The sequence below is a fragment of the Littorina saxatilis genome, linkage group LG16 (assembly GCF_037325665.1).
Source record: "Littorina saxatilis isolate snail1 linkage group LG16, US_GU_Lsax_2.0, whole genome shotgun sequence".
In the NCBI taxonomy this organism is placed as follows: Eukaryota; Metazoa; Mollusca; class Gastropoda; order Littorinimorpha; family Littorinidae; genus Littorina; species Littorina saxatilis.
Window position 1 is genome coordinate 49,216,675 of NC_090260.1, and position 15,122 is coordinate 49,231,796.

The following is a 15,122-nucleotide window of genomic DNA, read 5'->3' on the forward strand; positions in this document are numbered from 1 at the left end:
GGGAGGCTACCGCTCCTTTCACAGCAGACTCTGTACCCGAGTTGTTGACCTTTAAAAGTCAACACCGGTGTATTGTGGAATTCTGTTTTTGATGGGGTCTGGTGGTTTCCGATTGTCTGTATGTTCATGGAAACCTTCGGGTTTCATAACAGTTTTTATAGGGCTAATTTCTTAGCCCTAACATTTTCAATCCTGTTTGATTGCACTTCGCTTCCCGAGGTGATCGTAGTGCTACGGCACTCGGTTACACAAGCCATACCTTTAGTGTTGCAAGCCATACCTTTAGTGTTGCAAGCCATACCTTTAGTGTTGCAAGCCAGACCTTTAGTGTTGCAAGCCATACCTTTAGTGTTGCAAGCCATACCTTTAGTGTTGCAAGCCATACCTTTAGTGTTGCAAGCCATACCTTTAGTGTTGCAAGCCATACCTTTAGTGTTGCAAGCCATACCTTTAGTGTTGCAAGCCAGACCTTTAGTGTTGCAAGCCATACCTTTAGTGTTGCAAGCCAGAAACAAATGTGTGTGGTTTACTTGCCAGTTGGCATCTCCCGCCAAACTGTAATCAACATTTCCCGTGATCACGTGCTTGGGCTGAAGGCTATGTGCGGTATGCCAACATGGACAACGTTACCGTCATGTAGCTTGACTTCAGTAGTTTGTAATACTGTATGATTGCGATTGACGATTGTCCTTTTATTGTCTCTATTTTTCCTCCGAAAACGGCGTATGGCTGCCTAAATGGCGGGGTAAAAAACGGTCATACACGTACAATTCCACTCGTGCAAAAAACACGAGTGTACGTGGGAGTTTCAGCCCACGAACGCAGAAGAAGAAGAAGAAGAAGAAGAAGTCTCTATTTTTATGTCTTAGTTTAGCAGGGACAGATTGTAAGACTAGGCGTGAGCCTTAAATCTCCATCCTTGAGTAATAAAGTTCGTTTGTTCGTTCGTATAGTAAGCCTATATATACGGCATTTCGTAAATCGCCACGGGTATCCATTATCCCGTGTTAGTGAACGATTAAGCGGCACAAAACACAAATGATTAAAAACAATACAACAATGATAATGAATGTTCGTGTTTTGGTCAGTACATGTTCTTTGCTTGCTCTTCTTCTTTTCACCTGCAGTCGCTTGTTCATACCAATTCTGACAAATATTGATGACATAAGCGACTTTTTAAGGGGGTGAGAGGTGGGCGGACTTGTGAAAACCTACTGGTCGCTCCTTATGACTGTTGCATCTATTCCGAGGCGACGAAGGCGATGGAAAACATGGTGGCCACGTCCACGAAAGAGGGGCTTTCCCAATTACCATGGTTGGACAGCAATGAAAGCTGTTCGCCCTCCCTGAACTTGAACACGACGTCTTGGCCGCTCGGCACCCCCCTCTCGGAAGTTGCCCTGCAGTGAGAGAAATTCAAGTGTCACGTCATCACGACCAAGTCATTAGGGGCATGTTCCCGGGTTTTACCCCGACTTTAGATGAGACACATGGGTGTTAGGGTGGTATCAGCCATCTGCACTTTGGCAGAATGACCGAGGTCTTTAACCCACCACTGTGGTGACACGGAGTTGGGACATTGATTGGATTGGATTGGATTGGATAAGATTTATAGTCCAGTGAGGTTACCCTCATGGAAATTCGGGCTGCTTTCTCCCTGGGGAAAGCGAGCTGCCATACAGTATACGGCGATACCCATATTTTTTTCTTGCATGCGTGTATTCATGTTTCCTGAGACTTAATGCCGTGTGAGATGGATTTTTTTTACTTAATTCCAAGTCCCACGGGTATTTGATGGACATTTTTATCTATGCCTATACAATTTTGCCAGGAAAGACCCTTTTGTCAATCGTGGGATCTTTAACGTGCACACCCCAATGTAGTGTACACGAAGGGACCTCGGTTTTTCGTCTCATCCGAAAGACTAGCACTTGAACCCACCACCTAGGTTAGGAAAGGGGGGAGAAAATTGCGGCCTGACCCAGGCCTGAACACGCAACCTCTCGCTTCCGAGCGCAAGTGCGTTACCACTCGGCCACCCGTATCCGGGTCTGCACAAAAAGTGTCTGAACCCTAGGATCACAAGTCATTCTTCAAGCAATCATGCTAGAGGCCTTGCAGTCGTAGATCAGCTGATTTATTTCATTAATATCATGCATTTACAATATTGTCCGCCACATTACTAGTTTGTTTCTAAGAGCACATTTATAAGTTTATCTTGTTGTGCTCCCTTAATTACAATTTTCAATTACGGCTTTGTATTTATGCAACTGAATAAAACTGTTTAAACCATTTATTTCATTCTTCAAGCAATCATGCTAGAGGCCTTGCAGTCGTAGATCAGCTGATTTATTTCATTCTTCAAGCAATCATGCTAGAGGCCTTGCAGTCGTAGATCAGCTGATTTATTTCATTCTTCAAGCAATCATGCTAGGCCTTGCAGTCGTAGATCAGCTGATTTATTTCATTCTTCTAGCAATCATGCTAGGCCTTGCAGTCGTAAATCAGCTGATTTATTTCATTCTTCTAGCAATCATGCTAGGCCTTGCAGTAGTAGACCAGCTGATTTATCACAGTCTGGTCCCAGACGCAGTAGCATGCAGCACAACTAAAATGTAGCGCAGCTGTATGTCGCGTTTGTTTCTTATCAGCGTCTAGTGCTTGAGACACACCTTTCTACTGCGTAGAGCAAAGCCTTTGCAGTAAAATCCACTGCATGAAGCTCCACGCCACGTATATTAAGAACAGGCTTAACACATAAAACAACGCAAAAGATACGTCCCAATAGTCTACTTGCCAAAAAGAGTACCTGGAAATGTCTGTTCCTGTAAACTTTTATGACGGAAATGTAATCTATAGGGTATGTAGAGTCAAATTAGCTTGGTTGCCTAAAGATGCACTTTGGGAAATTCTCAGAATCCAAGATGGCCGCCCAACGGTCATCTTGAAGATGGTCAATATATAACTTTTGATCCAGATGGGCTAAAGAGTCGTGTAATACCTCAATATAGGGGTTTTTGATGTCAGCGAGTTCATTTCTGAGGTTGGTTTGTCAATCCTGTCAACAGAATCCAAGATGGCCGCCAAGATGGCCGTCAAAATATCTAAAAACACATTTCTCGCCATATCTGGGTTTCTAAAGCAGCTAGATTCATGATCTTAGTGCTGACCATGTTTCCAAAGGCTGGGAAGCCGTTCTGATATCACCCAGATGCAAGATGGCTGCCAAGATGGCAGGTAAACGTCATTCACGCTCAAATCAATCTCACACAAAAATAAGGAAAACGCCATATTGTTTGTCTTTTGTCTGAAAGAACATGTTAGCATCCAGTTAAAGAGGCAACTTTCAGGACCTCAATCAAGTCCATGTGGGAAAGTCCATGTCCTAAAGCAGTTTAGCTGGCACGCCACGACCGAAATAGAAATCTACTGCTCTAGCGTTACAGCAAACAAACGATTTAAACTTTGAAACCATATCTCCTTCTTCATTGTCAGCTTCTTTCTCGTTTTACTGGTCGTCTTCAACAAACTCCTCCTCTTCCGCCTCCTCCTCCTACTCCTCCTCTTCCTCCTCTTCTTCCTCCTCCTCGTCCTCCTCCTCCACCACAGGCTCATGCTCCGTGTAAGGACTGCAGCAGGCATCTCCTCCCTCGCAATAACAGTATTCAGTGCACGTAAGTCTCCCACTGTGGCAACTGCACTTCTTCTCGCTGCACGCTTTCCCCTCGGCGCTGCAACTACAGCTCACGACATCTAAGAGCTGCTGCGGTGCTATCGGCGCATTAGACAGCGATGGTGTTACAGCACCAGATTCATCGACACCCCATCCGAAGCAGCGGATATCATGAGCCTCGGCTGGTGGATCTTTCTGGTCTGCTGCCTTCCACAACATCATCTGCAGATGTGCTCGGAGAGCATGCAGCCTCAGGTTGCAATCTGTTGGTCGTAGCCTCTTCAGAGGTGGTGGTTTCTTCCTGCTCAGATACAGTTTGGATCTTGCACCATTGAGGGACTTGGCCTTCTTCTGACTGTACAGCGCGAGGAAGAATGAGTCGGCAGTGGCCTTAAGTTGGTCATGACTGACGTCTGGCTCCCCAAGGACATCTTGCAGGCCTGGGATGTCGCTGTTTCCAAGCACCTTGAGCGCCGACTTCTTGCCCTTGTAACAGGGGTACGACACGGTGTCGCAGCCCGATAAGGCGTGCATGCCGAGTAGCTGACCACACTTGTCCCCCAATTTGTCCACTGCTGCGCGAATGTCAAGCACCGTGCCGTCCCACTTCTCCATCTGGATGCTCTTCTGTATCCTCTTCCTCCATGCCCAGTACACGAGAAGGACGAACACATCAGTGTCGTCACACAGCACCCTGATCGTCTCCGACCCGCCTGCTGCAGCCTTCAGCATGTAGCTGCACAGCGTGATATCCGCCTCCTCATGAGTGACAAGACAATCGAAACTGCTGACAAGCTCCACGTTGTTCTGCAGAGGATATCCACAGAGGATGTTGCTGAGGAGGCGTTTGTTGTTGACGTTCTTCATGATAGCTTCTCTGTGTGGGAGGGGGGTTGTGGGTGTCAGACGGAAGTCCTTTGATCCTTCCCCTGCCCTCCTCATCCTCTCGTGGTCCTTCGCAGTTGGCTGATTCTCATGGTACCTGTCAAACAACACCAGTTTCTGTGCTGCTGGAGGATAGCGGCTCAGTCGAGCGCCGAAACTCGCGACAAGATCTCCTGCTGTCCCCGCAACAGGTCACACAACATGGTACAGGAGCTGGCTGGCGTCGACCAGCACCACGTCTGGTGCAGGTGCGTTGTTTACCGGCACACCAAGACACTTGACGAGCACAGCCTTGTCTCCTTTCCTCAAACACCCGAACTCGTTGATGAGAGATGGAGGTACGGGACTGAGTTCGTACTTGAAGATGTCTGTCGCCTTCACACCACGTTGTTGCCCAATGATCTGAAGCCGTACGAATAATGTTTCAATGTCAAAGATGGCCTTGTCTTTCACAACCACTACTTTTTTCATCTCCTGCATGGTCTTCACTTTCCTCTCGATCGGGCCATGGAATGTGCCGTGAAGCGAAGCGGCGAACTGCTCACTTTGAGTGCTGCCGATCTTCAGTGCATCTTGGACATTTACTTTTGCTGGCGCGATCTGCCCGTTGACGATGTTGTACAGGTCAGTGGAATCAACAATGAGAGGGTGCGAGTGCTTCTGCAGTTCCTCTGCAATCTTCGTCCGGTCTGCTGCGTCCATCGCTCGTCTTCTTTTACCTTCCTCTTTGTGCTTGCTCTCCTTCTTGTCCGTCCCCACCATCGAGACCCATCGGCTTTTCTGAAAGTTGCCTCTTTAACTGGATGCTAACATGTTCTTTCAGACAAAAGACAAACAATATGGCGTTTTCCTTATTTTTGTGTGACATTAATTTGAGCGTGAATGACGTTTACCTGCCATCTTGGCAGCCATCTTGCATCTGGGTGATATCAGAACAGCTTTCCAGCCTTTGGAAACATGGTCAGCACTAAGATCATGAATCTAGCTGCTTTAGAAACCCAGATATGGCGAAAAATGTGTTTTTAGATATTTTGACGGCCATCTTGGCGGCCATCTTGGATTCTGTTGACAGGATTGACAAACCAACCTCAGAAATGAACTCGCTGACATCAAAAACCCCTATATTGAGGTATTACACGACTCTTTAGCCCATCTGGATCAAAAGTTATATATTGACCATCTTCAAGATGACCGTTGGGCGGCCATCTTGGATTCTGAGAATTTCCCAAAGTGCATCTTTAGGCAACCAAGCTAATTTGACTCTCCGTACCCTGTAGATTACATTTCCGTCATAAAAGTTTACAGGAACAGACATTTCCAGGTTTCATACATGACATAGAAGGCTGGCTGGTAGACTACAACGGGCTACATCCACAAAGAAAAAGCGTATAAATCTGTCTCCCAGTTTTCGAGAATGTCTGTTTCCACAAGAGTGACCACAGCTGGGTCATACCGACCTGAAGATCTGTTTGCTATTGTGCATCAAGAGAGTGACTTTAGCTGGGTCATACCAACCTAAAGATCTGGACGTTATTGTGCATCAAGAGAGTGACTTTAGCTGGGTCATACCAACCTAAAGATCTAAACGTTATTGTGCATCAAGAGAGTGACTTTAGCTGGGTCATACCAACCTAAAGATCTAAACGTTATTGTGCATCAAAAGAGTGACTTTAGCTGGGTCATACCAACCTAAAGATCTAAACGTTATTGTGCATCAAAAGAGTGACATTTGCTGGGTCATACCGACCTGAAGATGACGTAGCCATTTTGAGACAGGAGAAGAATTAAGTTGGCCTGTGTACCGACAGGATCTCCGCGAATCGACACGATGTAGACTCCAGACCTTCTGATGACCCAGTTGCTCCCTAGTGCAAAGTACATGTTTCCCTTGTCGGTGATGGGGTCCCTGAAGGACAGACGAGTGCGAGCACTGTGTCTGCCAGGGTTGGTCGTTAGGGCCGTGTAGGCGTGTCCCGTGTTGTGGATCAGTTTGACAAAGGAGAGCATGGTGCCGGTCCGCAGTATCCGAGCTTCCGAAAATCCGTTTTCACACACCAGGCCAATCTGCAAGTCGAGTCATATCTGTACACCACTCTGTATGGAACGGTCACATGTCTTCACTCTAATGGCCAAGCAGATAGGGGGGAGGGGTTGCTAGTGGGGAGTAGGGCAAAGAAATAATGTGTGTGTGTGTGTGTGTGTGTGTGTGTGTGTTAGGAAACGCTATCGTTGCTGAGCTTTGGTTCAGTTTTGTGTGTTGCATGTAGTTGACTTATTTGTACTTTGTGGGAAAGTACCGATATTATATTTTGTAAACACAATATTTATGCTTGGACAAGAATGCAGGCGAACTTTCTAGTCCTGTCAAAACAAGTTGTTTACCATGCTGTTTTAGCCGTGAGTTCGTGGCGTTCGTTCGGATTAAGTGTGTCGGCGCTTTTGATGTACGTCATAAGAGAATGTCGCTAGTTTAGTCCATGCACGGCTCGTATAATGTAGTTGTATCGTGTTCGGTCTGGAATATTCTCGAGATTGAGTATTTACTATATATGCCAGCGCGATTTGAATGTTAAAAAAGCTTCTATTTGAGTTCTGCTACGTTGTGCAGTTGTATGTATTGAATGCTGAATAAATCCTCGAACTCAATTTGACGAGTTGTTTTCTGCTGCTGCGAAGACGGGCGACGTAGAATAAAAGAACAAAACTATACGACGTTTGAGAACTTGTGGCAATCTCAAGTGCCGTGTAACAGTGTGTGTGTGTGTGTGTGTGTGTGTGTGTGTGTGTGTGTGTGTGTGTGTGTGTGTGTGTGTGTGTGTGTGTGTGTGAAGGAATAGAAAATAGGAGAGGCAGAAGGAGATACAGATGGAATTTGTGCCGATGGAAATGTATCTCCGTGTACATGACAGTCTACATTATAAGTATTAATAATAATAACAATAATAATACGAGAATTTATAACGTGCACATATCTCACCACAAGGCGACTCAAGGCGCACTCATACACAATCTTTCGCTATGACAAGTCAAGCATACTCATATACACTTACGCATACATTACATAAATTACATAAATTACATGACGATGATAAGGCAGCAACACGGCACTCAAAAATAAGCATGAAGAAAAAGAAAACAATAATTATGTACATGGCTATTTACAACGGATCTGATTTAGGCTTGCGGGTGAGGGGGGGAGGGGGGGGGGTGTAGTAACTGGGCACTGTAGTCTGAGGATTATTCAGGGAAAAGAAAGTCTTGAGGCCAGATTTAAATGATTCTAAGGACTGTTGTTGACGAAGGGGGAGAGGTAGTGAGTTCCAGTTGGTGGGGGCTTGAAAGAAAAAGGAGCGTTGGACTGCAGTTTTGAGCTTTGTGTGAGGCATGTTGAGTTTGAGCTTTGTGTGAGGCATGTTGAGTTTAAGCTTTGTGTGAGGCATGTTGAGTTTGAGCTTTGTGTGAGGCATGTTGAGTTTGAGCTTTGTGTGAGGCATGTTGAGTTTGAGCTTTGTGTGAGGCATGTTGAGTTTGAGCTTTGTGTGAGGCATGTTGAGTTTGAGCTTTGTGTGAGGCATGTTGAGTTTGAGCTTTGTGTGAGGCATGTTGAGTTTGAGCTTTGTGTGAGGCATGTTGAGTTTGAGGTTTGTGTGAGGCATGTTGAGTTTGAGGTTTGTGTGAGGCATGTTGAGTTTGAGCTTTGTGTGAGGTATGTTGAGTTTGAGGTTGTCGTTTGAGGAGCGGAGTGGTCGGGAAGGTTGATAGAGTGAAAGGGAATCAGAGAGATAGGAAGGAGAAAGCTTGTTGAGGCATTTGTATGTGAGAGTGTTGAGCTTGTATTTAATCCTGTGTGAGACGGGCGCGGGTAGCCAGTAGAGTTGTTACAACAGAGGGGTGACGTGGTCTTTCTTTTTCTGTTTAAGGACAAGACGGGCAGAGCTGTTTGTTTGTTTGTTTGCTTAACGCCCAGCCGACCACGAAGGGCCATATCAGGGCGGCGGCAGAGCTGTTTTGAATGCGTTAAAGACGATAGATAGAAGAAGCGGGATGTCCAACAAGAAGGGAGTTACAATAGTCAAGACGAGAGAGAATGGTAGAAGTGACAAGTTCGGCTGTAGCGTCTGTGGTAAGGTACGTGCGTATAGTGGCAATGTGGCGGAGCTGAAAGTAGCAGGTGCGAGACACAGAAGAGATGCGTTGTTTCATGGAGAGGGTGCTGTCTAGGGGGACTTTGACAGTAGAAGACAGAGGGACAGACGAGTCGGAGAGTTCAAGAGAGTCAGAGGTGACTTTTGAGAGTTTGGATGCGGTCCCTATCAGAATGGCTTCGGTTTTGTTGCTGTTGAGTTGAAGTTTGTTCTCTGTCATCCAATTCTGTACGTCGGTGATGTGTTAGAGAGAGTGGATAAGACGGTGTCAGACTGATCAGGAGTAGAGCTGTTTTGAAGTTGTGAGTCGTCAGCAAAAGAGTGATGGAGAACGTTGTGTCCGTCAAAGACGTGGTCAAGAGGTTGAGTGTGGAGAGTGAACAGTACAGGCCCAAGCACGGACCCCTGGGGGACTCCGCACTCAAGCCTGATGGGGTCGGAGTTCAGTTTGTCAATGGAAACAGTCTAATAGCGGTCAGTGAGATAAGAAGGGAACCAAGACAAAACTGTGCTGAGGAGGCCAAAGGTTTGCTGAAGACGTTGAAGAAGGATGTTGTGATCAACCGTATCAAAGGCTGCTGAGAGATCAAGAAGGGCAAGGGCAGAAAGTTCACCTTGGTCAGTGGCAGAAAGAAGATCGTTAGTTATTTTGAGAAGAGCAGTTTCAGTGGAGGGGTTGGGACGATATGCTAACTGAAGAGGAGAGAGTAGATTGTTGGAGAGAAGATGAGAGTTCAGCTGATTCAGAACTATTCTTTCAAGGAGTTTGGAGATGAAGGATAGGTTTGAGACAGGGAAGAAGTTGCTGAGTGTGTTAGGGTCAAGCGACGGTTTCTTTAAAAGAGGTTTGACTATAGCAGTCTTGAAGGAATCTAAGTGATCCAAATAGTACTGTACTCATGATGCATACATAGCGGGAAGGTGGTGCAATGATACATGAGTCAGCAGACTCGTGTTCACCGTTGTCAGAGGAAACTGCACTTTGGCAAGAACGCACAGCAATGAAAGGAATGACAAGAAGAACAACACAGAACAAGGAGAACAACACAGAACAAGAAGAACAACACAGAACAAGGAGAACAACACAGAACAAGAAGAACAACACAGAACAAGGAGAACAACACAGAACAAGGAGAACAACACAGAACAAGGAGAACAACACAGAACAAGAAGAACAACACAGAACAAGAAGAACAACACAGAACAAGGAGAACAACACAGAACAAGAAGAACAACACAGAACAAGAAGAACAACACAGAACAAGGAGAACAACACAGAACAAGAAGAACAACACAGAACAAGGAGAACAACACAGAACAAGGAGAACAACACAGAACAAGAAGAACAACACAGAACAAGAAGAACAACACAGAACAAGAAGAACAACACAGAACAAGGAGAACAACACAGAACAAGAAGAACAACACAGAACAAGAAGAACAACACAGAACAAGAAGAACAACACAGAACAAGGAGAACAACACAGAACAAGAAGAACAACACAGAACAAGAAGAACAACACAGAACAAGAAGAACAACACAGAACAAGAAGAACAACACAGAACAAGGAGAACAACACAGAACAAGGAGAACAACACAGAACAAGAAGAACAACACAGAACAAGAAGAACAACACAGAACAAGGAGAACAACACAGAACAAGGAGAACAACACAGAACAAGAAGAACAACACAGAACAAGAAGAACAACACAGAACAAGAAGAACAACACAGAACAAGAAGAACAACACAGAACAAGGAGAACAACACAGAACAAGGAGAACAACACAGAACAAGAAGAACAACACAGAACAAGAAGAACAACACAGAACAAGAAGAACAACACAGAACAAGAAGAACAACACAGAACAAGGAGAACAACACAGAACAAGGAGAACAACACAGAACAAGAAGAACAACACAGAACAAGAAGAACAACACAGAACAAGAAGAACAACACAGAACAAGAAGAACAACACAGAACAAGGAGAACAACACAGAACAAGAAGAACAACACAGAACAAGAAGAACAACACAGAACAAGAAGAACAACACAGAACAAGAAGAACAACACAGAACAAGGAGAACAACACAGAACAAGAAGAACAACACAGAACAAGAAGAACAACACAGAACAAGAAGAACAACACAGAACAAGGAGAACAACACAGAACAAGGAGAACAACACAGAACAAGGAGAACAACACAGAACAAGGAGAACAACACAGAACAAGAAGAACAACACAGAACAAGAAGAACAACACAGAACAAGGAGAACAACACAGAACAAGAAGAACAACACAGAACAAGAAGAACAACACAGAACAAGGAGAACAACACAGAACAAGGAGAACAACACAGAACAAGAAGAACAACACAGAACAAGGAGAACAACACAGAACAAGAAGAACAACACAGAACAAGGAGAACAACACAGAACAAGAAGAACAACACAGAACAAGAAGAACAACACAGAACAAGAAGAACAACACAGAACAAGGAGAACAACACAGAACAAGGAGAACAACACAGAACAAGGAGAACAACACAGAACAAGGAGAACAACACAGAACAAGGAGAACAACACAGAACAAGAAGAACAACACAGAACAAGGAGAACAACACAGAACAAGGAGAACAACACAGAACAAGGAGAACAACACAGAACAAGGAGAACAACACAGAACAAGGAGAACAACACAGAACAAGGAGAACAACACAGAACAAGGAGAACAACACAGAACAAGAAGAACAACACAGAACAAGAAGAACAACACAGAACAAGAAGAACAACACAGAACAAGAAGAACAACACAGAACAAGAAGAACAACACAGAACAAGAAGAACAACACAGAACAAGAAGAACAACACAGAACAAGGAGAACAACACAGAACAAGAAGAACAACACAGAACAAGGAGAACAACACAGAACAAGAAGAACAACACAGAACAAGAAGAACAACACAGAACAAGAAGAACAACACAGAACAAGGAGAACAACACAGAACAAGGAGAACAACACAGAACAAGAAGAACAACACAGAACAAGAAGAACAACACAGAACAAGGAGAACAACACAGAACAAGGAGAACAACACAGAACAAGGAGAACAACACAGAACAAGGAGAACAACACAGAACAAGAAGAACAACACAGAACAAGAAGAACAACACAGAACAAGAAGAACAACACAGAACAAGAAGAACAACACAGAACAAGAAGAACAACACAGAACAAGAAGAACAACACAGAACAAGAAGAACAACACAGAACAAGAAGAACAACACAGAACAAGAAGAACAACACAGAACAAGAAGAACAACACAGAACAAGAAGAACAACACAGAACAAGGAGAACAACACAGAACAAGAAGAACAACACAGAACAAGAAGAACAACACAGAACAAGGAGAACAACACAGAACAAGAAGAACAACACAGAACAAGAAGAACAACACAGAACAAGGAGAACAACACAGAACAAGGAGAACAACACAGAACAAGGAGAACAACACAGAACAAGAAGAACAACACAGAACAAGGAGAACAACACAGAACAAGAAGAACAACACAGAACAAGAAGAACAACACAGAACAAGAAGAACAACACAGAACAAGAAGAACAACACAGAACAAGGAGAACAACACAGAACAAGGAGAACAACACAGAACAAGAAGAACAACACAGAACAAGGAGAACAACACAGAACAAGGAGAACAACACAGAACAAGAAGAACAACACAGAACAAGGAGAACAACACAGAACAAGAAGAACAACACAGAACAAGAAGAACAACACAGAACAAGGAGAACAACACAGAACAAGGAGAACAACACAGAACAAGAAGAACAACACAGAACAAGGAGAACAACACAGAACAAGAAGAACAACACAGAACAAGAAGAACAACACAGAACAAGGAGAACAACACAGAACAAGAAGAACAACACAGAACAAGAAGAACAACACAGAACAAGGAGAACAACACAGAACAAGGAGAACAACACAGAACAAGAAGAACAACACAGAACAAGGAGAACAACACAGAACAAGGAGAACAACACAGAACAAGGAGAACAACACAGAACAAGAAGAACAACACAGAACAAGAAGAACAACACAGAACAAGGAGAACAACACAGAACAAGAAGAACAACACAGAACAAGAAGAACAACACAGAACAAGAAGAACAACACAGAACAAGGAGAACAACACAGAACAAGGAGAACAACACAGAACAAGGAGAACAACACAGAACAAGAAGAACAACACAGAACAAGGAGAACAACACAGAACAAGAAGAACAACACAGAACAAGAAGAACAACACAGAACAAGAAGAACAACACAGAACAAGGAGAACAACACAGAACAAGGAGAACAACACAGAACAAGGAGAACAACACAGAACAAGAAGAACAACACAGAACAAGAAGAACAACACAGAACAAGGAGAACAACACAGAACAAGAAGAACAACACAGAACAAGAAGAACAACACAGAACAAGGAGAACAACACAGAACAAGAAGAACAACACAGAACAAGGAGAACAACACAGAACAAGGAGAACAACACAGAACAAGGAGAACAACACAGAACAAGGAGAACAACACAGAACAAGGAGAACAACACAGAACAAGAAGAACAACACAGAACAAGAAGAACAACACAGAACAAGAAGAACAACACAGAACAAGAAGAACAACACAGAACAAGAAGAACAACACAGAACAAGAAGAACAACACAGAACAAGGAGAACAACACAGAACAAGGAGAACAACACAGAACAAGGAGAACAACACAGAACAAGAAGAACAACACAGAACAAGAAGAACAACACAGAACAAGAATGACAACAACAACACCAACAATAATAAAAACAAGAAATTCCTTCGAGGTAGGAAAAACACCCCCGTTGGTCAAAGGGAAATAACCATTCTCACTGCACCCACTCTCACTGCCACCAACTGAGAAGGTTATTTCCCTTTGACCATTAATATGTTTCTCTATAAGTCCTTGTAGAATATTAATCCACCAATAACTCCATAACCGTGTGTTTGACTAGTCCCAATTTTTGTAAGGACCGTCTCAGGAATGTATAGAACCTGTTCACCAAGTTTGGTGACGATCGGTCCGTTCATTCTTGATATCTATATGCGAACACAAACACACAAACACACAAACAAACACATCGACCGAAACCTATACACACCCCTATACCGGGGGTGTAACAACCATGACAAAAATAGCAAGAAGAACAGGAACAATTAAAACATCACAACAGTAAGAACAACAACAAAGACAAGCATACGGGCCCAGGGCGGTGCTGCTTTGACATTTAACGTGCGCCACACACAAGACAGATGTCGCAGCACAGGCTTCATGTCTCACCCAGTCACATTATTCTGACACCGGACCAACCACTCCTAGCACTAACCCCATAATTTCAGACGCCAGGCGGAGCAGCCACTAGATTGCCAATTTTAAAGTCTTAGGTATGACCCGGCCGGGGTTCGAACCCACGACCTCCCGATCACGGGGCGGACGCCTTACCACTAGGCCAACCGTGCTGGTCTTATCATTGTTGTTTATCAACCGACCAACATCATTTTGATATGTGTTTTTTTCGTTTCAAGATCAGGATGAACAAGCTTGACACGAAGAACAAGAGGAAACAAGTCGCGTAAAAACATTTAGTCAAGATAAACACTACAAACCAATCACCGCCGAGACTTCATTCAGATAGTCTCGGCTAACCATATTGAAGAACAAGACAAGTCACGCTCGCCGCCGTGAAGCACGCGTCCGTAGTACTTATTGAACCTATTTTCTTTCATTCTAAGTACATTTTTAGATTAAACACACTGAGCACACAAAGTTAAGGATATTTTTTTTCAGTAGTATAGCCCAGATGTTAAACAGCAGTTTTTTTGGTCAAAGATATACATGTGTTTGAAGATCAGTCTTTCTTCTGCTTAAAAATGTGTTTCTGGAATCTGAGCAATATCTGGGTATGACGTCACTGGTCCGTGACCACGCCTACCCTCAAAAATGGCGTTTTTTGACGGCATGATTCACTTTCAACCGTCGAAACGGTGACTTAAACTGAATGATATTTTACATTTTTTACATCCGAAAGTTTCTTTGGTGTCTTCCCTAACAGCTCATACACATTTCGTTTAAATCCGTCGTGCGTCAGGCTGATCTAGCGTGTAAAAGAGAGCGACCACAAAATTAAAACAAGTCGCGTAAGGCGAAAATACAACATTTAGTCAAGTAGCTGTCGAACTCACAGAATAAAACTGAACGCAACGCAACGCAGCAAGACCGTATAGGCCTACTCGTAGCATCGTCACTCCACCGCCCGTGGCAAAGGCAGTGCCAGTGAAATTGACAAGAAGAGCGGGGTAT

The 15,122-nt window shown here is 44.0% G+C and overlaps 1 protein-coding gene across 1 annotated transcript in view; it reads right to left on the minus strand.

Annotated features, from left to right (window-relative positions):
* Positions 1–465: 465 nt before the first annotated feature.
* The window catches only part of LOC138950130 (uncharacterized), a 45,333-nt gene continuing 30,676 nt past the window's right edge, over positions 466–15,122 (minus strand). The window contains exons 3-4 of the mRNA XM_070321883.1: positions 6,306–6,622; positions 466–1,400 (exon numbers count right to left, since the gene is read on the minus strand). Of these exons, the coding sequence (XP_070177984.1) occupies positions 1,241–1,400; positions 6,306–6,622 (477 nt within the window). The 3' untranslated portion in view covers positions 466–1,240. The remainder of the gene's footprint in view (positions 1,401–6,305; positions 6,623–15,122) is intronic.